The 27249-nt window shown below is 44.3% G+C and overlaps 2 protein-coding genes across 8 annotated transcripts; one reads left to right on the top strand and one right to left on the bottom strand.

The window, feature by feature from the left end:
• The first annotated feature begins 226 nt into the window (after positions 1–226).
• dusp29 (dual specificity phosphatase 29) lies at positions 227–2461 on the top strand. Of its 2 annotated transcripts, none has more exons than XM_063893908.1 (4): positions 227–348; positions 482–680; positions 760–983; positions 1570–2461. In XM_063893908.1, the coding sequence occupies exons 2-4, from the start codon at positions 499–501 to the stop codon at positions 1788–1790; spliced, it is 627 nt and encodes a 208-aa protein (XP_063749978.1). In that variant the 5' UTR covers positions 227–348; positions 482–498; the 3' UTR covers positions 1791–2461. The 2 variants fall into 2 exon arrangements, with proteins under 2 accessions (XP_063749978.1, XP_063749977.1); XM_063893907.1 differs by having other exon boundaries at positions 239–348; positions 461–680.
• Positions 2462–26356, bottom strand: kat6b (K(lysine) acetyltransferase 6B). 6 transcript variants are annotated; one of them, XM_063893899.1, is made up of 17 exons: positions 26119–26356; positions 23192–24051; positions 18739–18847; positions 17138–17253; positions 16825–16906; positions 16197–16326; positions 14457–15418; positions 13247–13368; positions 12024–12136; positions 11747–11888; positions 11445–11606; positions 10569–10662; positions 8825–9056; positions 8418–8577; positions 7743–8009; positions 6640–6979; positions 2462–6540 (listed from the first exon to the last, which is right to left on the bottom strand). In XM_063893899.1, exons 2-17 carry the CDS (start codon positions 23807–23809, stop codon positions 3731–3733), a joined length of 6459 nt encoding a protein of 2152 aa, XP_063749969.1. In that variant the 5' UTR covers positions 23810–24051; positions 26119–26356; the 3' UTR covers positions 2462–3730. The 6 variants fall into 6 exon arrangements, with proteins under 6 accessions (XP_063749969.1, XP_063749972.1, XP_063749968.1 ...); XM_063893902.1 differs by lacking the exon at positions 26119–26356 and adding an exon at positions 24948–24970; XM_063893898.1 differs by lacking the exon at positions 26119–26356 and adding an exon at positions 24793–24924.
• Between the last annotated feature and the right edge of the window lie 893 nt (positions 26357–27249).

Genomic DNA, 27249 nt, shown 5'->3' with positions numbered 1-27249 from the left:
CACTCCAGTGAATATGGGTATCCTTTGGCAAGTGCAAAGTTTGGGTACGCACAGCTTCCTGCCAGCAGCGGGGATTAAAGTTGTGTGTTTAGAAGTGGTTGGCAGGGACTTGCTTGGTGGAAGTTTTCCCCACAGGCAGGGGAAACGTGGCAGCTAAGGTCAGGGGGCCGCCACATCACAGCCCTAAAAATATCCTCTGCATTTGATGCTCGTCACAGAGCGGTTATACAATCTGTGCCCTCACTTGAGCCTGCCAGAATTAAACCTCACCATGTTCTGCCTTAAAGGAGCGCTTCACAACAAGCTGCCAGAATGATGAAAACAACATTTCCGAGCTTCAATCTCTCGGTGAGTGGTGTTGGAGATGCATGTGAAAAACAAAACTGTGTTTTTTCATGAATAAAGTGGAAGGAGGGGAGAAAAAAAAAGCAAAGTGTGTTATTTCTTTTCCCCCCTTAAGCTGATAAATCATGTGTGAAAGGAAGCCACAGTGAGAAAATGGCTTCTCACAACTCAAAGACTGGCATCAAGATAAATGTTACAAAGGCAGCGCAGGAATCCAGTCCAGTGGATGAATATGTCACACCTGGGGGCTATGAGCTGGAGAAAATCCTAAACCGTGGGAGTGTGGCTTACACTCATGTCAACGAAGTCTGGCCTAATGTCTACATCGGGGACGAGTAAGTAAAAAAGTATTAAATTACTAAACTGAATTAAATAATGAAGGATTAACATAATATTCACGCCTCCTTCCTGCAGGCAGACTGCAAAGGACAGGTGTAATTTGAAGAGGTTGGGGATTACGCACATCTTGAATGCAGCAGAAGGGACATGGAACAACGTGGACACTGGAGCTGGTTACTACGGTGACATGGACATTGTGTACTATGGCCTGGTAGCAGAAGACATCACAGCCTTTAACCTCAGCCAGTATTTCTTCTCTGCAGCCCGATTCATAGAAGAGACATTGAGCAATCCTCTGAGTAAGGAAACACACGGCTAAAGAGTCATCAAACAGCCAAATGACAGAAATTATATTGTGGTCTGTAGTGCCTATAATTTAGCTTTTCATGACAAAACTTTGAGCTTAAACATCCACTATCAAACATAAACATGAGTATAGGGATTACACTTTGATTCATTTATAGTTAATGGCAAAAAATGGTTGGTTCTTGTTGCCTGGGTTTTGAGATCAACCTCCTCATCCTTGTTTTTTTTTGGAGATTAAATAGATTAAAAACTACACTTGAAAAGTTGACATAAATGCCTGTTTCAGGAACTGTTTGGACATGTTCTGATTTCTAGGGATTATAGTCTTTGCTGTGGTCCGCTTTCATACAGTAGGGAACGTTTATCCACATTGACACGGTTTCTGAAACGCTTGATATTCCTAAAATTAAATATGGAGACAAAAATCACATTGATAGATACCTAACCATAGACGCACTGCATAGCCAAACACCAAGTAGAGGGCAGACATTTTTTTTTATTTAAAAAATATCGAACCTACCATATAAATGAATCTAAAGTTAGCAATAGTACCTGATTGTGTAACTTCCGTATGTCCAGATAAGCTGCTGGTGCACTGTGTGATGGGAAGGAGTCGGTCCGCCACACTTTTCCTAGCCTACCTCATGATCTGTGAGAACATGACGGTGGTGGACGCCATCGAGCACGTGAAGAGCCGCAGGAGGATCATCCCCAACTGGGGCTTCCTGAAACAGCTGAGGGAGCTAGACATGCAGCTCCTGGAGAAACGGGAAGAGGGTACAGAGCAGAAACCAGCGTAGGACTCAAGGGCGAGTTCAGCCCCAGTCTAGCCTCAAGTCATTAAAGACAAATTCAAGTCTAGGCTTTGGAAGTCCAATTTAGGTCTCAAGTTCAAGTTGACTTTCAAGTGATTTGTTAAGAGTCAAGTATCAAGTCGAGTTTCCGATTGAATGAAGAGTAGTCACTAGTCAAGGTCATTTATGACACAAGTTAAAGGAGACACATTATGCTAGGTATCAACAAGTGTAACAATCTCGTCATGTTGCAAATCTACTGTAAATGACTAAATTACGAGTCAAGCTGAGAGATTGATCCATGAAAATGACACAGTATTTGAGCATATTCAATTTAAAGTTGTAGGAACCATTTTCTTGTAAAGCAGAGGTCTAAAAATGAAATACTTGATGTGCATGGGTATGCAAGGCCTCCCTTTTGTTGCCCCAATACTGAAAATGTTCTGAACTTTTCTGGGATTTCACAATGTAGACGTGAATGATTCATGTTCCCAGTTTCATGCCAGTGTGGTTAATCCACGCTCCCTTCATATTTTGTATTTCTTTCTAAATACTTTCTGCAAGAACAAACATCTGCCTGGATCTGTGATTGCATTCTGCCTGGATCTGTGATTGCATTCTCATTCTGAAACACACCTCAAGCTATAAAATATCACATTAAAAGGAGAACAATCAAGTACATGGTCAATCATAATTTATTCTTATGCTAAAATGTACAGCATTTTAAGTGACTGACAAAAGGAGAAAAGTCATAAATACAAGAATGTCATTCTGTCCGATTTGTGTGCACATAGCCAGGTTTTTCCCCCGTTCTTACCAGCGACTCTGTACAGGTACAAAGGCTACAAAAGAGCAATATAAACAAAAACACAAGTACAAGTTGCGTTTTACATGCAAGCCATTAGCTTAGTTTGGTCTATTCACAGGCTCTACTCTTCTACACTTCGGTAAAATATAAATCCAACATTTTATAAAGATAGAAAACAAATCTACAGATGGAATGAAAACGTAGCTTTAAAGGCATTATGTAAAATATCAACTTTGGACTAAATTTATATTTTCTTTATTGTTATTCATCCTTATAATAAGTTAGTTCTTCTAAATCCTGCCACACTTCTGGACATTTTGAAATGTTTTAGAATTTGTCAGGGTACAAACACTGAGATATGCTTTGTTATTTTTGACAGAAATCAGTCTGCTTTATTAAACAGAAAGCTGCCTCAAGGAGATCTGTTACAAAAGACTTCAGAATTATACATACATAGCAATAAAACCTCTCAAACCAAACAGAAAACAGGACTAAGTTTACATTTTTTTTACATTATTAGAATTAACAAAATATAGTTTCATCTTTCTCCCCTGTGGAGGGAAACCTAATAAAGGCCAGATATCTTTAAAATGGCTTGCTATTAAGCACAACACTTGTACAGTACTACTCAATGCACTGTCACTAACAGAGACTGAAGCATGCTAGTTGTCACTTTACAAAATAAGTACAATAATTTAAATATACAAAGGCATGAGTATAGTACAAACTAATTGTCAGCACTGTTAGACAGGTACACTGAACAGGTTCAAACAGCCACTAACTCCACTTGTAGCAGGCACATTAAATGGCTTCATTTGAGGCTGCTACACGACTGCAAGACCACTGATGAAATCTCTACCGCTCTGACCGCTGCTCTAAAGACACATCAGAGACACTAACACTAATTCAATATATTCTCATCATAATGATGTAAGGCTTCCCATCTGGAGAAACAAAAATACTTTTTTAACATTAGCTTCAAGGGTCACTCATCGATGAAATTTTTTGCATTCTTTCCAAGTGCTGCTGCTGGTTTTTAAGTCATAAACGATAACAAAAAAGACACAAACAAAAGAGAAAAGGCCAGATCAGTGCATCTCTGAACAGCAAAATGCACGCGAGGAGGACCAGCGGAGAGTTACCGCCGGATGAAGGGCCCTTTCAGGGACTGCTTGGGCATGCCTGTGTTCATGTAACCATGGTGACCAGCAGGAGTGTACACCATGTTGCCATGTGGTGGAGCCTGCATGGGCTGCTGGGGGTATGGCTGTGTTCCCATCATGCCCATCTGCATAGAGTACTGGGGTGACTGGTTCATATAGGCATGGTTGCCATGGTAGCCGCTGTTCATCATGGGCTGGCTCATGCCGTAGCCGTTCATGGCGTTGAGCGAGGGCATGTTCATGGAGTTGACGTTGTAGCCCGGCGCCGGCATGATGTTCACGCTCATGTTCATGCGCGGCATGGCAGCCAGCGTCCTGGAGGGCGCCTGCAAGGCCACGCTCTGCGGGGGCCGCTGGTACATCTGCTGCTGGTGGTGCGACAGCGGGGCGGACTTGGAGCGCGCCGAGATGTGACCCTTGGAGGCCATCTGGGGCTGGATCCGCTGCGAGGGCGGGATGCCCATGTTGCGCTGCAGCATCATGGGCGACGGGGTGCTGAGGTTCGGGGGCGGGGTCATGGTGGCCTGCACCTGGGGGTTGGGGACTCGATGCGAGGTCTGGGACAGGGACACCAGGCTGGAGTGCTGCGAGGACAGGGACGGCGTGTTTGCATACGATGTGATGGGGTGCGAGGCCGAGTGGTTGAAAGGCAGGGAGTGGGGGTGCTCGATGAACGTGTTGGTGAACTGCTGCAGCTTGGCCAGGCTGAGGCCGGACGACTGAGGGTAGTGCCCGCCCCCGTACTCCCCCTGGTGGTTGATCCGCTCGTAGAGGGTGAAGTTGGGGTTCCCGGACTCGGGGATGTCGGCCAGTTGCATGGTGGTCGTGAAGTTTGGGGGGATGGCACACTGCGCCAGGGGCTGCTGCTGGCCGTGCTGAGCGTGCTGATTGTGGAGGCCGTGCTGCGCGTGCTGATTGTGCTGGCTCAGCTGATTATGCTGCAGGTGGTGGTTGTGGTGGTGGGGGTGCTGGTTGTGGGGGTTGTGTTGGCTGTGCTGGCTGAGCTGATTGTGGGGGCCATGCTGATTGTGTTGGCTGTGCTGGGTGTGGGGGCCGTGCCGGCTGTGGGAGCTGTGTTGGCTGCGCTGGCTGTGTTGACTGTGCTGGCTGTTGCTGGGGGGCCGCTCCACCACCACGCAGCCCTGCGGCGACTTCACGTTGCAGTGCGGCGGCGAGCTCAGGCTGTTCTGCTGAATCATGCCGCAGCTGCCGGGGTTGACCGCGGCCATTTGCTGGCTCACGGCGCAGCTGCTCTGGGCCAGGCCGCTGGGGGGGATGCTGCCGTAGGAGCAGCTGTTCTGGGAGGGGCCCGCCCCGCAGATGCTGCCCCCCATGGTGGAGTCGTAGCTGCTGGGGTTCTCGTAGTTCTCTGTGGTGCTCTCGATGCTTCCCAAGTCGCTGAAGCCGCTGTCCACCACCTGTTGCGAGTGGTCTGACACTGACGGCACGTCCATCATGGGGCTGGTCTCCAGGTTGTGCAGCGATGGCACGGAGATGGCGCTGTGGTCCGGGCTTATCTGGGTGTAGCCGCTCTCCAGGAGGGACACCGCCGGGCTGTTGACAGAGCGGACCGACTGGCTGGGATGGGATTGGGCGGAGGAGAGGGGACTGCTGTGGTCTGAGTGGGGGCAGTCATCCAGCGGGGTGAGCTGGGGGCTCTGTGCCACGTGGGTGTAGGTCTGCAGGGGCCGGCAGTGCTCCTGACTCTCCACACAGCCCTGGAACACACTCTCCCTCTCTGTCTCCTGTGTCAGGGACTGAACAGCTTGGGCTGTCTCCGAGTCAATCTCAGTGCAGATTGGGGGGTCCTGGCGCAGCACGGGGCTCACCGCAGGCCTCTCTGTGGGCTGAGGAGGGGGCCGATCCGGGCATGGACTTGACGCGCTTTCCTCCTCTGACTCCGACTCCACAGGGTTGTCAGAGTCTGCGGCTGAACCGACAGCTACTGCTTCAGGCGGCGGGGTTGCTACGGTTGCTCGTGCCGGCGCCTCCTGGAGGCCGTCAGCAGCTGCAGCTGCAGCTGGCTCCTCTTCACTCCGCGCTGCTGTAGCAACCTGCTGACTCAACTCAGAGTTGTTGTCTTCTTTTGGATCTAAAAAAGGCGATGTGCACTCTGTTTCTTTCGAACACTCCCTCTCAAACTCTGCTCTGCTGCTCTCGGGTTCTGCCGGCTTGCTGTGGCTGTCGTCCTCATCGTCGGCATCCTGGTCCTCCACACGAGTCCTCTGCTCCTCCTCCTCCTCCTCCTCCTCTGCATTGTCGTTCTCCAGTGAAGCCTCCGCTGTGCTGTGCTCAACCTCTTTGGATGGGGAGTCCTGCCCGGGGTCGCTCTCCTGCTGGTCGTCCTCAGGTGGTTCTGGGGAATCAGCTTTGTCCTGGAGGGCCAAGGGGGTGGGTGAGGTGGCGGTAGAGCACGCAGGAGAAGCAACAGGCGATCCTTCGGGGGAGCTGGACTTCAGAGAGCCATGGTCAGCAGGACTGGGGGGCTCGGAGAGAAGTCGCTCCATGGTGACATCTGCACTGGCCGGGCCTCTGCCTGCTGTCCGGCCCTCGTCTGCGCTGACAGCGTCCTCGTCCGGTTCCTCCTTCGCCTCTTCAGTGTGAATATGGTGCTGATCCGCCTCCATCGGCGTCTCAGGGGGTGTGTAGAGGTTGAGCTTGAAGCCCATCTTCCGCTCGTTCTTTAGTCTCCACTTCGGAGGGCCGCGCTTCACTCCTTTTGGCCAGCCCTTCTTCCGTTTCACTGGACGGGGCCTGCTGGGTCTCTTAGAGAGGATGTCAGCTCCTACAGGTCGAAAAGAAATGAATATCGCACACTTTAATGACTGCAACAGATATCAAATCTGCTATAAAACTATTTTATAAATAGGCAAGACGTAAATACCTTCATTCCAGTGTTCAAGATTGTCTCTTCGTGCATTTTTCTCCAGCCGCGGGCGACCTCTCCGGCGTTTCATTGGTGTAATGGGTATCTTCTCCTCCTGTTCCTCCTCGTCTTGTTCCTCCTCCTCCTCCTCCTCCTCCTCCTCATCCTCGTCCTCGTCCTCTTCATCCTCCATCTCGCCCACTCTGCAGGTGCGCTCCAGCAGGGGCATAGGACGCTCATCGTCGGAGTTGTCGAATGGTTCGTTCAGCACCTCTGTCCTCTCAGAGATGGTTTCTGTCGTCACGCTGCTGTTTATTCTCTTCCTTTTACGCCCTCTCTTTTTGAGCACGATGGTTCTCTGCAAAACAAATAAAAGAGGAACCCATGAAAACAGAATAAAACAGTAGAGGAGTTTTGTAAAGAATAGGCTCACCTCTGTGAGTATGCAGCAGGAACTCATTCAGACTTCTGTGCTAAATGTAAAACTGTTGAAACCACACTTTGAGACTGAAGGTTTGAGCAATGCAGCCTGGTGTGGAAAACCACAGCTGAGACAGTCAGAGCAAGCAGAAACCACAGTCTATATTTTACATTCTCCAGTTGTTTCCCAGCGGCAGCCTACGACTTGACCGCTTTCCTCTCCGAGAGAAGAATGTGAAATCAATACTGTAACTAATGCACTTAATGAACTCCAACAGCCGTTCTGTTCTGGTTTCCATACGGTTTGTGTTGGAGAAAGGTCTCCCTTGCATCACGAGGCCCGCTGTAATATTATCTCCAGCACAAGAGGGCAGTGCCATATAGACGGAACAGATGTGAGGAGCACAGAGGAGGGCAGTAAATTAACCATGACCAGTGACAATAGTACAAGGGTTAGCCGGCACAGTCTAACACCAGCACTGAAAACACAATCTATTATCTCCAGCTGACAGGAGGAATCCACTGAACCCTCCACTGAACCCATGAATATTTATAAATCCCTCACAACATGGTCTCTAATGAAGGAAAATATCTAATTCTATTCCACTTTGTCCTGGAATAAAACTCTAGACAATCAATGAGATACAGTAATCCCTCCAGGGAGAGAGGCATGATTCACATCAACAGACAATAATAGTCACCTTTCTCTTGGCAGCAAGCATCGCATGGGCTTTTGTCAGGATGGGCGGCGAGGCGTCCGAGTCGTCGTCGTCATCGGCCTCGTCGTCGCTCACTTCCTGTGACTGCTGGATGCGCCTGGTCCAGGACAGCGCGGGGCGGCGCTCGTAGGTCCTGAAGGGAACCTTACAGTGGACCTTGGTGAGAGGCGGCCTGCTGCCGTGAGTCATCGTGAAACCCTCCCTCTCCTCCTTCTCCCAGCAACTGGCCTGCTCCTTCAGCCGCTCCGCCTGGTGATTAAACAGACAAGACGCATTATCTCTGGGAAAAAAAAGGCGCATGCACGGCTCCAGCATCTGAGCAATGATGCTAATGGGAAAACAAGAGATTGGAAATTAACATCATGATAAATGAATCACCGCAGGTTCCCTCCTGATAATAAGAGCAGCGTCCCGATTGGATGTTTGCCTGTCATGGAGGAAACGTCTGCGCTAAGCAACCGTGGAAAGATTGCATTCTATCAATTATGTAGTGAACTGATTTAGGGCAATTTTGCACAACATTAGATGCCTGCTGACGGTGATAATGCTCCCCCCATTAACGGCCCCTATTTGAACTCTCCAGTTAATCAAACAAACAGCAGAGCAGGCGAGAATAAACAAATAACTGGTGTCTTCTAAATGAGCGAGGAGGCTCACATCCATCTCCGCCTCCCTCTCCTCCTCAGACAGCACGGCGTTGAGAGTCGTCGAAGGCGTCCAGCGCAGGGCGTCGGGGTCCACCTCGTTCCGACGCCGGCTCGCCCTCAGGATCTCCATGTGCCTCTGGATCAATCGCTCTCTTCTGATCAACACGATCCTGGGGAGAAAAAGAGTGTCAACTAAAGCCCTGGCAGGGGGAGACAGGAGGTGATGTGTGGTTAAAAGCGAGCACAAAGACGAGCTCTTTGGGACAGCAGGTGCTCCGTGTCCTTGGGGGTGCTTAACCTGACTTACTTCTGTCAATATTCGGCTGCATTAATGGATATGCTGTTAAAAATACCCGCTGGCCTGGATAAGTCAGACAGCGAAGAGAAGCTGAAGGAGACTGCGGCGCGGAAACTGACCTGCCATCCTGTCTGTCAATCATGCCGAGCTGCTGGAGAGTAGCGGCGATGTCGTGCGGACACATCCCAGTGGCCCTGCTTATTCCTTTAACACTGATGTGTTTATCTGGATGCTTATAAAGGTACTCCAGTATGACACTTTTCCAATATGCCAGGTAGGATAAGCGACCCAGATCTGACAGCGGTTTCTCCGGGGAGCCGGCTTGTCCTTCTTGCCTGGTGAGAAGGTAACCTAAAAAGACAAGATTCAAACAAAAACAAAATGCTTTAGTCAAGCCAGAGGCTGCTGCTGGGTTATTTCGGATTGCAATTCAATCCCCACACCCCCTCCCTTATGGATAACATATTCATGTAACGATGTGACACCGAACCCTGGTTGGGATTTCACCTTCAAACAGTGCAAAGGGAGGCGAGGCAATCAGTTTTCCTCTCCTTCAACCTCTGTCAGAAGCTATGATACATGCTGGCAAGGGCAACAAAGGAGGTTGAAAGAGGGGAGTAAAGAGGAAACAAAGCGACAGAGCGAAACAGAGAAGCAGCTGGATGTCATTGCTCACAAGAGACTGCACTTAGGGGAGATAATGAACAAGAAAAAAAAAAACTAATACAAATATGTATCTGTGTGTAATTAGTTTTATAGCGGCCCTGTCAAGGGTCATCCATTATGAGCGGCATGAAATTAATTAATGCGTTTTAATGTGCACCCACTACCGAGAACCAAACAAGCAAATCTAATCACCAAACAGTGAACACATGATATTCCAGTAATCATGACAATATTCATTACTAAAGAGGAGCCTGCGATAACACACACTTAGCGATGTTCAAATAAATTAATTGAAAATGGTCATATTTCATTTCGTATTGCTCTGTGAGTATATTAATAAACAAAACAAAAAAGCTGCTCTGAGACCTTGGAATTAGGATTTGAAAGGGTGCATTTTCCAGAGACATCCAGTCGGCTCTCAGAGCTACCTGAGACTAAGTGTTCCTCTAATACCATCCAACATAACAGAAAATCTTAATCTAAACAACTTCCAGCTCCAAAGCTACATTTTCCAATAAAGCCTTCAAAGAGCTCCGAACTCAGCTGTGTTCAGTCTCCCTTAATCCCCGTCTTTGTTATCAGCACACTCTCAATATCACAGATCCTCTTGCATCTCGTCTCTCAATGGCTCCCAAAGTGAACAGGAAATCAAATGCTCCATTACCGCCCTCCCCTCCCCCGCTCCCACTCCTTTTTCTTCATCACACACGAACTCGGCAACTGTTCAAAACAATAAAACGCCTATAATGATGGGAAAAAAAAACTGCCAGCCTAAACACAGAAATCCACTCAGGGCAGCAACTGTTTTCAGAAAGTGGACGGCGAGGCTTTAAATATTGTATGTGCTGCGTTTACGGCACTAAAACATAAAAGCAGTATCACCTCATCACGAGTCGAGGAGAGAGGATTGGGGGACTCATCGAGGAAAAAGCTCTCCAGGCATGAAGGAAGTACTATTGGCCATCGCATAATGTATGCAGCCAGAATGCTATGTTTCTCACTCCTAATCTTATGTGATTGCTTTAGCGCTGCACAGGAATGCTCTTGATTAGGCTCCTTCAAAAGCCTTAACCGAATAACAGCACCTTGCCACGAGCGACGCATTCAGCTCTTAATCTGAAATTATTTGTAAAGACCAAAGACAAAAAAACAACATCAATGCAGTTCAGTGGTCTAAAAAAGCATTAAGGAACTTACTGAAATCAATAAGGAACCTTCCAAATCCTTGCCTTTGGTACTGAGGCATGATCATTATGCAGGAGACGTTGTACTTCTGCTGGCAAAGCTTTTCCTGAGGGAAGGAGAAACAGATCAAGTATGTCAGAGCTCTGCTGAAGCTGGCAATTTACTGCACCTGCCATTGTCCTTGTCTAAAGCTCCCATACACACACACAGACACACAGATCACACACACACACACACACACACACACACACACACACACACACACAGGCGATTAGTTTATGCTACAACAAATGATAATAATCCCTTTGTCAGTAAATCTGTCTGTTATTCTTTGATCATTTGAGTAATCATTTCAATTTGTTTAATGTCAGATACTAGAAAAATGTGAAGAAAGTTTGCCAAAATCTAATCTTCATTTAGCTTTTCTTAATATTTTAACATCACTGTAGTCAATTTGCAATGATGTAAAACACACAAAAGCATAAAAACCTCACACTTCTTCATAATCTGGAGAAAGACATTCAGTATTTATGCATTGTAAGCATGTAACGCGTTGCCGGCTCATCTAAGACTGGCTTCGTTTGTTTGCATTTATGTATTTATATGTGTGTCTGTATGCATCGATGTCTTTATTATATGCACGTTTTTATGTAAAGAATTCCGATGCTTTGGAACGATACTGTGGCAAAACAAATAGTTTTAAATGAAATGCATGCTTGGCTTATAAATGCATCGACTCATCATATTTAAGCTCTACTGTGATTAGCTTCAATCCCCCTTTCAGAAACTGGACAAATCACAGTGAGGTCTAACTGTATCAGTATCATCATTTAAAAACGATGTGCGGTGTCCTTTTCATTTCCCGTATAATCACTATGTAATTCTTACCTTGGAGAAATAGCCCACAAGATGACAGCCTTTCTCATCATTCTTTGTGAGTATGTAGAAGAGGAACGGCTCCACATCATAATACAAGGTCTTGTGATCCAGGAAAAGCTTGGCTAACAGGCAGAGGTTTTGGCAGAATAGTTTGCTGACATTTCCATCAACCTAAACACGGAATAAAAAGACCAAGAGGACAGTGTTCAAACAGTTCCCATTCCCCCGCTCCCCTCCTCTTCCCAGAACCCATTCAGTGGAATCTCATGCAGCATACAGTTATTGCTTTATTTCTGTAAAGGGAAGCTGACCTCAAATACGGAAAGGTCGTCCTTTCTGTAGATTTCATTGGCTGGAGGGTGAAACCAGCCACACTTCTTTGTGTGTCTCTGGAGAATGTTTTTGCTCCTCATGTACTTCAGACAGAACTCGCACAGATAAAGCTTTTGTAATCTGCAAAAAAGAAAAGAAAGAGCTGCGGTTTGTACTTCAGCATGAGAGCCTTTTTTTTTTAAAAGGACATTGAAATAAATCGCAACTCAAGTAACAAAGAAACGGGCATTATGTGTGCAGTAAAAGCAACATTACCTTGAATATTCAGGAGGGTAAGGCGACGAGTACCACGTTTGGATCTCATACTTCCCAAATTCAATGAGGGCAGGGCATCGCATGGAGTCCGTGTTCATCAGAGAGCCAGTCCTCTGTGAAAAGAGTGAATAAAAACAAATGGATGAATGCGGTGACCTAGATAATTCAATCTTACAGTGTCTCTATAAAAGTGGTATTGGCAAAGCAATACATACAAAGACTACTCAAATGTCCACGGTTTACAGAACCAGAAGGGAGACTCTAACATGGAGGTGCAGTCTGTGATCAGGATGGGATTCAGGGGACTAAGACTACAAACTCGTGGATTGAAGGAACAGAATACAATATGTTGTCTCTCAAAAATGTCAATACAAAAAGGTAAAAAACTTATGCTGGGGTTAAAAAAATTGCACATTTTCTATCTCTTGGTTTTTTTCCTAATATTTAGAAAAGAAGTTGATTGCTTTTCTGTTAAATTATACCAGGATCATGTTTGGCACAGGGTGAATAGCTCTTTAGAAAAACAGATACATGGAAAGGTTAGGGTTAACCTTACACACTGTAATAAGCTCTATATTTACTTTCATTTACATATCCTTTGAACAATATGTAAAGTATTTGAGAGATAAAGTATAATGGAATATGGTTCACACATGTGCTTCTCTTACCTTGTACTTCTAAATATAGCTATGTACAAATATGCTACACAGTAGTATTGATGTGGTAATAAGCCAACTTTTCAAATAAATTCAGTCAATTCAAGTTGAAAACAAATCTTAGTTGATAGAGAAACGTTTTTGTATAACAAGCTCGCAATATACCCTTCATATCTCTCATTATCAACACTCCTCTGTTTGAGGGAATGAGCTGCCAACACGTTTTGTCACAAAATAAATAAAACCCTATGGAAAGCTCTGATGTAGGCTGTTTTTATACAGCATAATTGACCTACATTTGATTTTGCTAACTTATAACTTAACATATGAGGCACATAACTCCTCTAGTGAATGGCCCATATTTTTCTGTATGTGGCCCTCAGTGAAAAAAGTTGGGACACCCCTGGTGTATGAAGTAAGTTGTAAGCCATTTCATTTTTCATTTTAAAAGCCTGTTTTGTATTGCCGATGTCAAACAAAACAATAAAGAAAGTTGCTAAGTGCTCAATTTAGCCTCTTATTCCTGTGGAGGTTGAAGATGTGGAGCCCCTTCCCCAGTTGTCCCACCTGCATTGCCATTTCCTGTACGTGCATGAACGCCTCGATGTCCTCCTCCGTCACGTGGTCTCTGGACATGGCTGCGAAGTCGGCGTGGGCCTCCTGCTTCACACGCAGCTCCCCGTTGTGGCCTGTTGCAGGCACAATAACACAACATCAACACATCAGATAGCACATCAGCACGGTCCTGTTTGAAGCAGCCGAGGCTGAATAATCTCATAAATGCATTCTATGCAAATGTGCTTATACTGTGAGTGCTGCTGCTGAGACTGTTTGAGGCCGTGTCTCTGAGGAATTTCATAATGTATCATCTTTGCATGTTTATATGAAAATCCCTAATGTAATGAAGTGAAACTAAATCACTCTAATTGCGTAACCGCTTTCATGTGCTTAGTCATCCACCAAGACAGTTTCCCATGAATGAAGAAGCAGATGCAGTGAAGGGAGCGAGTGTCGACATGAAAAGCAACTGATGCTGGAGAGCAGGCAGTAATTTTATGAAAGACATCAACACCATGACATAACCACCAAAACAAAAAGCCATTATAAGTGGACGTGATGTGTCATTAACATATTTATGGGAATGTGCTGCCAAGGTAAGTAGTGTTTGTGCCGTGTGTTGTTTAGAGCTGCGTTAAATATATATCCATTTGTTATTTCTTTAAACTGTGACTTCACTCCTGGAGACAGTGAAATGTAAGGGTTACTGCACTTCTGGCTATAATCATCATGTCAGCTCACAGTCAACTTGGGTGGGTGAATCACTAGGTTCTATGTGTCTAATGGCTGCTGGAAGTGAGGTTGAGTGGAGACAGTGATTTCAAGAGTGAGGGTGGGATGAGGAGGGCGCTGATGTGACTACAGCCTCTGCGAGGTAGTGATCACAATGTGCGCACTACAGCAGAGAGGTCAAGGACAGAGCAAGGAGCAGCATGAGGGAGTTAGTGGGCCATGCACTATGACAAAAGCCAACGGGCGAGAGGATGGAAGCCACGTGAACCCCGCAGCAAAGTCAAAACGCAACGAAACTGGGTTAAAAGAATTCAAATTAGGCAGAAGATTAGTAGTCTGTTAGGATGTGGAGGGTGTCTTCTCAAAGAAAAGATTAGCTCTAGTCTGGAAAAAAATAACTGCGAGTGTCAAGCTTTAAAATAAATAAAGAAGAAGCTTAAAGGTGTGGAGACGCAGGTCTTGGCTGGAGTTTTCAAGCCTTGCTTACCATGATTATTCTCAGGCTTAATTCTTCCGTCTGTCAAGTCTCCCTTTCCTGGTGAGGGGGCTCCCTTCTGAGGGCTCACTTTATACCTCAGCCTGCCTAGCGTCCTGTGCTTTTTAAGGAAGGGGTTACGTTTGAAATGACTGACCATCTTAAATGGGTGTCCTCTGGGTCGGCCCTGCCCGGCAGACGTGGAGTGTAGCCTATTTTTACTAAACTCATTCTTTCCAAGGCGCTGGGGCCCAGCTATGGACGCATGGGGGGAATCCTGCTTATGAAGCATGCGCTTATGCGGGGCGTAGCAAGGTAGTCTCTTTTTCCGCGAGTGTCCCTGAGTAGTAAAAATGTGAGATAGTCCGTCAAATAGTCCCTTAAGTTGGCTGCTATTGCAGAGACTACTCAGGGAAGGAACACTAGACTGGCTGGAGGAGCTCTGGGGCGAGTTAGCAGAGGTGGAGCTGCTGGACACCTGCGAGGGGGGGCTAAATCCCGGCAGCGTGGGAGCATGAGGAAGTGCAGAGGAAGAGGGGGTTATCTTTTGAGTTGCGTCAGCAGCAAAGGCAAACGGCTCTGGTGGCGTGGACAGTTTGGGCGGACCCTCGTCTCTAGAGCTTAACAGCTCGCTGGGCGACTCTACGGCTACAGCTCGCGAGCGACGGCCCACGGGGGAAGGGGTAAAGAATTTGGAAAGCCCATCGATAAGCCCTTTGGTTTTCTTGTTAACGGTGAGTGTAGCTGGGGTGGAGGTGGGCGTGAGGGGGGGAGAGGTGGTGGGTGTGGAAGTGGTGAATTGGGTGGCGTCGACCGCACAACGGGGGTCTGCAACAGCCAATCTGTCTCTGGAGTCCTTCACAGATGCAGCATGACCAGATGAAGGTGTGGAACAGACGGTAATCTTTTGACCCCTACCAGGTGACCCCCTTCCTCCAAGTGCTACCATGGAGCCGTCACCACTGGTTACAGACCTGCGGACACAGGAAGGGTCGGAGAAGGTCAGGGCTGGTGACAGATGAGGAATTTAAGTACTTTCCTACTACTGCATTTTCATTTTATGCTACTTTAGACTTACACATATTCAACCAGTACTTTTACTCCACAAACATGTAATTTCCCTTTTAATAAATCATGCAATGTTATAAACTAACCTACCAACAATATATCAGTTGTTATAACTGTAGTTAACAAAGTGTTCATTACACAAACATGCCTTCAGTTTATTCATCCAACATTCAAAGTTTATAATAAAATAATAAGCCATCTTGAATTATAGGTGGTTTTACTTTTGATACTTTTGCTGACCGGAGTATATATTCCACAATTTACGGTATATATCAGATCTCTTATATTCATTCTTTATTCCTTCATGAGTGATATGGGTCTTTTGGAAGCAATGGACACATTTATAACCTAAAAACTGTGTGTTCACTCGTGCCGCAGTAAAAAACAAAGTGGTGAGGGAGAAAACTTCTTGATTGCTTTGTACTCTTGGTTCCTATTTCTTGTAAAACACTATTCCAGTTATTCCAGCTCTGATCTTATTTAGTAGTTTGGCCCACAACAGTTATCTGTTATGATACATTGTTTTCATTACAGCAATATGACATTCCTAATTTAGTTTTTAACAGTGTAGCAATGTTCCCAGACCTTAGCAATTACCTCAGAATACAAATAAAAAACAATAACCAGAATGAATTTCCCTGAGACAGGATGGTTCTGCTAATATTCATGCTGCTGCAGACTCACATTCTTTGTTTGAGCTTATTTCTGGGCCTTCCGATAGGCTTTGCATATCGACGTTTGATCTGATCGGCTTTCTTGTGCAGCAGCTTCTTCCCATTCTCCTTCGGCCTGCAGACTTGGCAGACCCAGGTACCTGGAGGGTGTCCAAGCGCAAAGAGTACCGTGTGAGTGGGTTCATCAATTCAGAGGACATACAGTACGTTCATTTGAAACATTTCCTTTAATACCGAGAGCTGGCGAGAATCCCGCCGGCTCACAATGACAATCAATTACTCAGCACAAAGCGAAAATCCATAAGAAAAACATTGGGTCAATCCTGTGTCCAGAGAAATAGACTTGGTGTCAGCTCGTTGAGTAAAGCTATGTGACTTGTAAGAATTGCCTGCCAAATGTCCTACAACAGAACGTGCGCCGTCATTACAAGCCTTGCCGCAGGTCACTACTGTAATCCAGAGATAGCCAATCTCCCTGGGGATGCTGGAATAATTTGATATGCATGCAGAGCTTCTAATAAGCCATCCCTGCCTCTCTGTGTAGTGAGTGACAGCCCCAAACGGCCGTGTGTGAAGAAAAGGCTTTGAATTGACAGCAGAGAGGGACACAGAGGAACCAGACAGTGTAAACAGCTCACCTTTTGGCATTCTTGAAAGCGGCGGGTCGCAGCATTCCATGTGAAAGCCCCGATCACACGAATCGCAGAATAGCATCTCATCCTGAAAGGGAACAGCAGGCATGTGTAAGGGATGTCCCTGTTGCATACATGTAACAGCCCCCCTGTCAGTTAAAGTCTTTTTGGAAAAATAAGCCCAATTGCGCACAAGAGAGGCTTTACAAATCTGAGGGAAAACCAACAAATCCTTAGGGACTTGCAAAAATGGGATCTACCTTGGAGCCAACAACACCGATAATGGTGTGTGTTCAAATGTAGGCAGCGTTATACTTACAGCATTTTTCCCCTGTATTCGACAGGAGCTGCAGGTTTTGCATTCAATACACTGCCATCGTAATCTCTTCACATTTGAGGTTAAGTCGGGGGAAAACTTCAGACATGATGGATGCCCTTTGAAGCAATGGAAAATGCATATTAGCACACACGTCTTTTCTTTTTCTTCACCAGTATTGCCTGTGTCACAGAGCTAGAGACAAGGCTTTCCATTTGCTCACGCAGCAAGGTTAAATATTAACACATTACATCATTAAAAACAATGCTGGGCCTGTATGTCCGCCACACTTCCTTTCCCCTGCCACAAGTAATGTCTAAAAACAGTATGATCAAACATCTGAGCCGCTAATTACAGATAATTTGATCCTAATGAGGCAGAAACAGGAGCAGCACTCATTCTAATGGAAGCCGATCCATGAAAGTCATGTAAAAGCTTGCTGTCTCCCTCGCCCAGCTCCCTCTCATGGTTGTAAAACAGCTGTTTTACAGTGAGAGCACAATTTGTGTACACTACGAGCGGTTAATGAAAACCACCTCGACGCTACTTAGTCAAATATGTGCTATAAAAATGGCACCAGGAGAACAATTCCTTACGGCATTTAAAATAATTGTTCAAACAGGAATGACTCCTTGGCAGAGGTAATTTTATGGGGGTTTAGCAATTTTGCCTGGAAAAAAAAAACGAACACTAAAGGAAATGCCACCAATCTGCAGAGGGGAAGGGTTGATCTCTGATCCCCTGCGCCGGGTGCGCTCTAAGAACAATCTGAACTGAGCGAAAATGACTCGGTGATTTCAGATTCTAATGGCCACTTATAGAGCATCTGCCCTTCTTGAGCCCACTGAGGGTTGCAAGCAATTTGGATCTCTTCAGCCACTCAATTTGAACATTGTTCTTCTAATAAATCCCTTAAAGGGAAGTAAAAAATGTGGAGCAAGAATGTAACATCTGCCTATGCAAGTACCACTGCTCCCAGGGTCGGGAGACATGATAATAATCCTATTAGTTTTTTTTGTCAACAATCGCCAGTTCTTTTACAAGCGCTATAACAAAGTAGCTTTCATATATCAGATTGTATTAAAATATTGCAGGAAATAAGAGAATTTCTATTAGTTAAATTAACATTTGCCCAACTACTTCATGCTTTAACTCTATGGCAATAAAACAGATTGTATACACACAGATCAGGAAACAATGAAGAGACTCCTGAAGCATTATCAGTTTCTCTGGCTTTACTTGGTGTTGGAATTCAACACTGGAATGGAACGGCTTGGTGGAGTTTTTTTATAGTATTACAATTATAGATCTCAATAAAATGTGAAAATATTCTGGTCCTAATTCATTTTTCCAGATTGAAGTTAAAAACTAGCTAGATTTATTTGAAGAGTTTTGTCTGATTTAAAGAATAGCATAAACACAAATGAATATTTTACATGGGTTTTTGCCATATCATGACCACTCCTCTAATAAAGCACTAATGATTTGAACCATATTGCCCAACACTACTCTCCCTCTGTTGCTGTGAGCCTTTGTTAGCATGCTAATAGCGGTGCACAGACTTCAGCATGTTGTGGCTGGTGAGAACATCCAAGCTGACTTACCACTGCTCCCACAGTCTGCACAGGACAGCAGCTCTTCTGGCCGCTTGTCCCGATTTGACTCTTTCGTTCCAAGACAGAAACTGCATATTGGGATGGGGTCAACCCGGAGCTGGGTGGGAACACAACAGAGACAAACTGTTTAAAAAACAGACACGGGCCCAGGCTGTGTATGAAAGGCTGTTTGTTTTCAGAAATGTTATCTTGTGAGGATTTCAGAGCGGAGAGTAGTGGTTAATGCAAAACAATAAAACCAGTGTGTGCTTTAATGATCAAAAATACAAACTACAGCCCGGAGAATGAAGAAAGGACTCCTCACAGAAATGAATAATAAATGATCATCCTCAGAGATATTGAGATCCAGTTCCTTTATGCAATACATGGGAATGGTTAAGTGATCTTAGTAATCATAGTTTAAGGGCTTAATCCAATTCTTAGAGCGTGCACTCCAGCCTGAAAGGATTAACCAGCATGTAATCAAATTACCTCAATAATAAAACATGCTCCCATTGTTACTGCCATGATCCACGGTAAATGTTGCAAGTCTCAGAACAAACTCATTTAAGGGCTTACAGTTAAGTTGAGAAGAAGTGAAATATGAGCTGCAGGTTTAAGAGGATTTCCCCATTGATCAGTCAGAATGAAGAGAGGCTGACTGAGCGGGACTTAGTGTCATCTCTTCAGAAAAACCAGTCGGTATTTAAACAATCTCGGGCAGAAATCATGAGCGAGCTAAACCCACGGTGACGTAAATCTGCTTTCATAAGGTGTCCCTCTAAACATGAGACCACACGGTCTCTGGAGGAGCATCAAACAAGCTGCTTCGCTCGGGAGGGAGGAAGTTCTTAACGGAAAATAACACTCTCAGGGTGTGACCGTAAATAACGCGCCTCATCATCAGTTTACACACTCAGGCGTCGTCGAGCGACTGGAGCTTTGTAGGGCACTCTAGGGATGCCCATAATTATTTCCCTGTTACTATGACGCAGATCAGCATCAACCAAATCAGTGACCTCCAGATCTTGATTGGTCCTGAACCCCCCCCTTTTCTGACCTTAAGTTAAAGTGAGTTAAATGAAGGGAGATCTTGATTCTTCTTCTTTTTCCTCATCCGTCACCAAACACCACACATCCTTCCAACCTGCCACAGTGTCCGTCCCCATGAAGCCCGCTGGGAAATGCAGAAGGACACAGTGGGGATTTTGGTCATTGTTCCTGGCTGTTGTATCAATTAGCCACCCCGATGAGAGGAAGCAGTTTACTGCCACCTCAATGATTACTCTATTCTGCAACCTGCCAGGTCAATATTTGTAGGCAGACACTGACTTTAGAAACTGACTACAACTCAGACAGCTGTGAATACGGAAGTAAACACACTGAAAAGCTACGGTGTGATTGGGCTGCAACTGTAACACCGGGCTCAGAAGTAAAAAGTTGTTTTTTTATTGTCTTGTGTTATGGAAGACCAACACAGGATCAGGTACAAGTTGGGAAGGACTGCAAATGCAAACAGTCTTGTTTAAATACCACCCTAATGCGCAGAAGTAGTTGTAAAACAGTTATGCGATTAGCAAAACGTTTATTGCCAACAATTTTCTGAATTTTTTACACGTCTAATTAGCTATCGAGCTAAAATGCCACACATTATCTGCTTAAGCTTCTCAAATCTGGAATTTCTCTCTTCTTCTATAATACCAAAATGCATTTCTGTTGAATAGAACCAAATTCAAGATGAGCTTTGTTTTACTTAGGTACAGTAAACTTATAATTGAAAGATTCATAAATAATGAAAACACTTGTTAGCTGGAGCCCAACCATTGTTTTGGTAACCGGACTGTTCAAAGTCTGCCGATTTAGGGCTCATCAATGTTAAAATCCCCTTTTGCTCAGAGCGAAGATAACTGGAGACGGATTATTGCTTTGTCCTTCATTACAAGCCGTTCTAGGTTATCACCGCTAGGAGCTGCAGCTGAAGTCATTGAAAACAAGGCCTCAGTGTTGTGGTAACTTTAAAGTTATGAATTCTTTCAAATGTAAGAGAAGTGCATCGTCTTTATCGTGAAAACTATTTTTTCTTGAGAGTATTCAAACTCAGATTTGGGGTTTACAAACATAAATGATAGATACAAGCAGGAAAATTAACGTAAAGAGCTGGAAATGAATACAACATCAGTACTAATATGCAGCCTGTGGATACTGCTGATAAAACGCTACGAGCTGATTGGCAGGTTATTTTTAAAATAAATAACTTCATAACATAGTCTCTGCTGACTGAAGTATAATCCAGGAAGTGGAGAATTAATTTCTATCAGCAATATTCGAAAGGCCTGGTGATTAAAACCAACAGCAAATGACGTCTGCACGTCTCAAAAATGTGAAATATAGAAATAAACACAGCTGAAGAGGAGCTGATGGTTTACTTGGGGGTTCTAAATGAAGTACATTACAGGAAATGATGCTGCTTGAAAAGAGCAGGCTGTCCTGAGTGAGGGGGTGGGGTCCTATTAGAAAACTGCTGGTAGAGAGAGAGAGAGAGCTCAAGTGGTTGCATAACGCAGCAGGAAAAAAAACTCATTCCTTGCCTTTGTTCCTGCCAGAGTCTCTTCAGAATCTAATAAACTCTAAACCAAGACTGCTCTTTTTTTTTTTTAACTCAAAGTATCTCTTATTCTCAACACACACACTTGTGCTTCAACAACTGAACAGGCAGAGATGTCTCATCCTTTGAAGTGAATGGTAAACCTGGACTGGGCTCGGTGATGTCATCAAGCTTGGAGCAATAGGTTGAAATGTTCCAAATGGAAAACAGCAGGCCTTCCTCGCTTATGAGAGCTCTTGTAGGACACTGTGTCTCTAAACAGTTCTCAGTTTCACTTTTGGCCTGACCACAAACGCAGTCACAGTTGTGGCTGCAGTATCAAGGTGTCACTTCCTGATTATTCACTGTGAAACTGGTGGGGAGCAGGGTGACAGCTCTATAGCCTGATGCTGCTAGCCACTTCAGCTGTGCAACGTGTGCATAAACTATTAGACCGCACTTCATCTTGACACCTGATCTGCAAAAAGCCCTCACAACAAAGTATCGAGATGACTGTACACTGCACTTTAATGCCAAACAATAAACCTGTTTTCCATTAAACACTCTACTGCACTTGCAATTACAGAAGTTATTTTACAGACTTTTGTCTACAGTGTTTTTTTTGTAGCTGAGCACCGGTTCAATCTCTGCAAACCAGACTCCCAGACCCCCCCCCCGAGGTGCCAAAAGCAGCGGAAACAATGCAACCTGGAAGTTTGTTTATATGCTTTTATTTCCTCTCTGGGGCATCTCTGTTAGCACAAAGGTCATAGCAGCTGCATGTAGCCTGAGAATATTCGGCTCTACCACATACTTCAGCTGCCATATTTTAGCACTATTTGTGATAACTAGTTTATGTTCATGCCCTTGTAAAATCACCAATAAAATCTGTTTACTAATGCTTTGCGACTCACAAGACAGCTAGCCACATCCCTTAAGGTCATTAGGGTAGAGTTACATAACCTGTGGGAAGCCTACAGCAGACTGCCTACCACACACTGTCAGCATGACTTTCTGATTATCCCGGTTCTCATATTATAGAGGCCGACACAGCCCCACAGGGATGCACTCTAGATGGCGTCGTTTCTGACCTGCCAAGCTAGAAAACCAAAGATTAAGACCACAATCATAAAATTCCTATCAAGCAAATGCCGCTCAGTGGTGGCCCAAACTTTCAAACCTCCTTGTGGGTAATTGCTTAATGGAAATCCCGCTGTTAGGTTGCAAAAAAAGGTCTCGGAAAATAAAGCTTTACTACATGTCAGAGCTGGGTAAGAAGGTTGAGATCAATAACACATTAATGACAAGAATAGTTTGGCAGAAATGTATCTATTATGTATCCCTTTAAAGGGTCACAGCTAGGGATGAAGAAATCTATCCATCCGAGTCAATATATATTGATCCAATGATCAATGATCCAACACCATGGATGCAACATCTACACAAATCATATCCTCGATAAGATATTTCCTTATTTTGAAAATCTTAACTAACTAAAACATGAGAAATCTGGCACTTCACAGTGAACACGAGGACTCTTTTTATCCTTTTTAATAAAAAAGGGTAGATAGTTCTTGTTTTAAATGTCTGGCAGAGCCTAGGAATAACACGATGAAATAATATCTTAGTTTCTTTTTGTGAGCTGATTTAAATACTACTAATAGTGTTAAGTGGTCATATAATATTGTCTAATAATGAATTGAGTCGAAGCAGTATTGTTTTGTCACAGACTTTGTGACACCATGTGATATCATGTTGTTGACCGAAGAATCGATAAGCAACGTTGTGCTGAAACGCGTCATGAACACCTCTAGTAACAGCAGCACAAGACCTTACTATTGGGGTGACATGGGGTGAAAGAGGCCAAGGTGTGTATACCTGGTCTCGCTCATGAGGGAGGAGTGTCACTGATGACAGGACCAAGGGGGAAGCACTTGGACACCTGGAGCCCCTTCCCTCCGCACTGCCATGGCTGAGCTTATACCGCGGGCCATTTTTTGACAACCTGCCGTTGTTAACGGACCGCTTGGCCGCCAGTCGTAACCTCTGCCGGAAAGCAGGGTTATCAACAATGTTGGAGAGGTCATCCTGGTTCCTCAGATACCTCTCGATGTTCTTAAGTGAGGAGCCATGGGTATCATCCAGGCCCTCGATGGCCCTCTTAATTATTTTATTCCAATCAATATGGCGGAGATCGCTTGAATTCCATATAGATTCCTTTGATGGCACAGACACATTTGCAGGTGGGATTGATCCTACTCTCCCGGGATTTCCTGGGTCCTTGTAAGAGGCGCTCCCCTTATTTGTAACCTTAAGAATAGAGCCATCATGAACACTTAATTCCAACTGCTCAAGGACGGTCTTCTTGTCCAGTCCATGCGATGTGGCCACCGCATGACAAATTCTCTCCTCCGAAGGCCTCTGCTTTTGCCTTTTGATTTTCTGTATTGCTTCAAGAATCCACTCCGTGTACAGAGGGTTTGCAAGTTTTACCATGGTTGAACAATTAGACGCACAAAAACGAGATCCATACAGGTTCCCCCTTTCTGCTGCTGAACACTGGGTACATCCACATTCTCAAAAAAGATGAAAAGGTTAAGTTCCACGCCAGGATCCACATAGGTCTTCTCAATCCTTGGTATCTGACAGAGGTCTTGAGGAAAAGTTGGCAAGAGTAAATTCCACAGTGGTAGTCAGCAGCTGACCTGGAGCTTTATTGATTTAATCCCAGATCAAATCTAGAAGGAAATGGGGAAAAAACAAATGGTCAAATACATGTATAAATAAGTCTACAACATCTCCTATAATAGCTAAATATTTTTTGTTATTCACATTATATGAACTCGTTTTTAACATATTGAATATAAAGGCTTAACCAGAGGAATGCAGGACGTTTAAAATGTGTTAAAATAAAAGAAACAGATGCATAATAACAGATGTACGAGCTGCCATGGTTGCTGAAGAAATTCCTGTGTTTTAATCCATAGTCTGGCAGCATAATCCACACACCAAACCAGATGTCCATTTCAAAAGAGGCTATTTTTATCAAAATAGTAAGTTTTACCACCATGACAAGCAGCTATAAACTTCTACCGACTTCTGGAAAAGTATAAACAGTCTCCTCAGAATATAAACATTTTCGTTTCTAGAATCCCTCTCGACCATGAAAAAAAACAAGTTCACATTTATTCCTGCAGCACGTCATTTTCCAAAATGTCACCGTAACATTTCTCAGTCCAACAACACACAACAAACCACTAAAAATAAGGCCATATATTAAGTTTAACCATTACTTGTACGCACGCGACTTTTGACAGCTCGACGTCCGCGACGAGAAACCGATCAGCGCGAGCTCTTCTGACAGATGTATAATCAATGCTCACTTCCTGACAGCTGCCGTAAGACATTTGAAGCACGTCTGCAAATAACCACCGAGCCGTTTACCGAAAGAAGAAACCCGTACTAACTATGTAACAAACCTAGAGTTGAGTTCCGCTGAGTTGAGCAGATAAATGACAATGTTGCCAGCATTACTGATGTCACCTAAACAGTCGCCATTTTGTTACAATGTTGTAGTTTACATGAATCCGACATGACGCTGATTACAATCCAATGGAGTCTCATTAAACCTTACCTACACTAATGTGCCCTCCCTAGCAACTTCAATATTGGCTGTAAAGACAAGATCCGATTTCTGGTTTGATAAAGCACATGTCAATCTTTATGTATGAGCTCACTCAGAGAGGCACGGCACTGGCTGTATGATCTGTCACTTCACTCAATTGACCCGCCTCTTAAGGTGCCTTCAGTGATGAATTGATATCATTTACCTCCAACACTCGTATTATCTCAACTTACAGCTCTAACAGCGGCGACAGGACATTATTAAGTCATAAATAAACTCTAACAAGCGTAAACTGGCGATTAACGATTAAATTAGTTAAATATTAAACCTCATTTGCAAAGCGTTTAACGCCGGCCCACCTTTACTTAGATTCCTCCTTGAAACAGTTGGTTACACTTGAAAGTGATTTGGAACATTTTAGACTTTAATTGGCTGTTTGTTAAATCTATCATGTGTTTGCATAAAACCCGCAAAGCCTCTAACGCTGATTTAAAGTGAAACACATGTTAAATAAATCAATTCCGGATAGCATTTACAAGACTCCTGCAGGCTAAATGTGTCTAAGCTATCGCCTTTTCCCCCTCTTTATCTTCCTCCCTTTTCATTATTTCCCCGAGAGGAGCCGTATTTCTCCTGATATTTAACATTTAAACTGTGTGACGTTAAATAGGCGGCGATAAATAAACCTTCCGTTAAGCTAAAAAGTAGCTCCGTCCACGTCTGCCAGTGAAATAATAAACGTCCAGTGTTGCGCTGTGCAATGATGGCATGACCTCTTTATCACCATTAACTATCAAATATCTCCAATGAGGGAAAATAGTGAGCCCCGGAGGGAAAAAAGATGTTCAGGGGGGAATACAAGTTAACACGACTGCCGGGAGAGTAGCTCCTTCATCACTGCTTCTCAATTATGTATCGCTAGTTTCTTTAGCTCCCATTTCTCAGCTTCAGCTCCGCTCTCGTTTTCCATATTTTATTAGGAAATTATACACAGCCTCCTTGGATTTTTCACATCGTTTTGTAAAATGTTACGCAAACCAATCTAACCTGCCTCTGCCGTGGGCGAAAAGGCACAACAAATTGATACTTAAGTTACATGCAAGGATGAATATATAACTAGTATGAAAGAAAAAAAAAGAACGAGGGCACAGTCTACCGTAAATATTTGCTGGTAGTTTACCTCTTCAAGTTTTTCCCCCCCTCGGATACTCCTCTTCATTATCGTCGAAGGATATGTGCAGCGACATATCCGAGCGATTTGGTGGGATTTGATCTCTTGAAGCGAAGGCTGGAAAGCTTGCGCCGAGACATGGAGAGGACCTGATAACAACTAATTGAAAGGTTAATCTACATAGCAGCCTGTGACAAAGTGGTACCCTCCCCCTTCTTCTTCCACTGTAGACATCCCTACTTCAGTGTAGTGGAGCGGACCGTCGCCCCTTTAGTGCGCTCCTACAATGATATTGTCAATTTCACTCCCCCCCCCCTCCATCAACATGTCCAGTGATGAGCCAGGAGGAACATTTTTACACTTCATATTTCTGCTGGATTGTCTCAGCAGGCTACATAACACTTTTGTCATAATACCCTTATTAACATGTATTCCTATGGGCATTTTTAACTTCCACTGATTGATATAAGATCAAATGTGACTAATTCTAATATTAACACATATTTCATTTGAATGTGAACTGTTTTGCACCGGCCAATAAGTCCCAGGGCAGTGTAGGCTATCATGCACATACCACATAATCTGCTAATTAACTTCCCCAATGCCCAAGGAAGAGCAATAGTTGTTAGCAATAATGTAGATCATTACATTTTCAGTCTTTAGATTTGCACTCCCCTCACTCATTTAATAACTCTTTGGCAGCATTAGCAAAGCCAGAAAGCACATTTTTCATGCAGTAATACAGATGTAATTATAGAGATAATTGGTATCTCCCCATCAGATGATAAACACATACTGTACTGTTCAGGCAGCTTTAAAAAAACAACAACCATTTAACCCCTTGTTAAAAATGACACATTTGATGTGAAATGTGCATTCATTTAATTCACAAGCTAATAGTCTCGTCATTTTTGCTTCATCTTCATCAGATGCTCTTCCTATACCTTGAAAACATTGATGTCTTTTTCCCTATAACAGTATTTACATGAGAGGGCTGTTGTCATTCAGTCATTGACATTCATTAAAATCTAATTAACCACTAAATGTGGGTTAACATATACCAATAACATGTTCTTCCATTGAGGCACAGCTGTAAAACTGTGTTGAACCAGGTGAAATGTGAATGAAAGGGGTTTCCAA

The sequence above is a fragment of the Eleginops maclovinus genome, chromosome 10, assembly GCF_036324505.1.
Source record: "Eleginops maclovinus isolate JMC-PN-2008 ecotype Puerto Natales chromosome 10, JC_Emac_rtc_rv5, whole genome shotgun sequence".
In the NCBI taxonomy this organism is placed as follows: Eukaryota; Metazoa; Chordata; class Actinopteri; order Perciformes; family Eleginopidae; genus Eleginops; species Eleginops maclovinus.
This window is presented reverse-complemented; position numbering and strand designations above follow the sequence as displayed.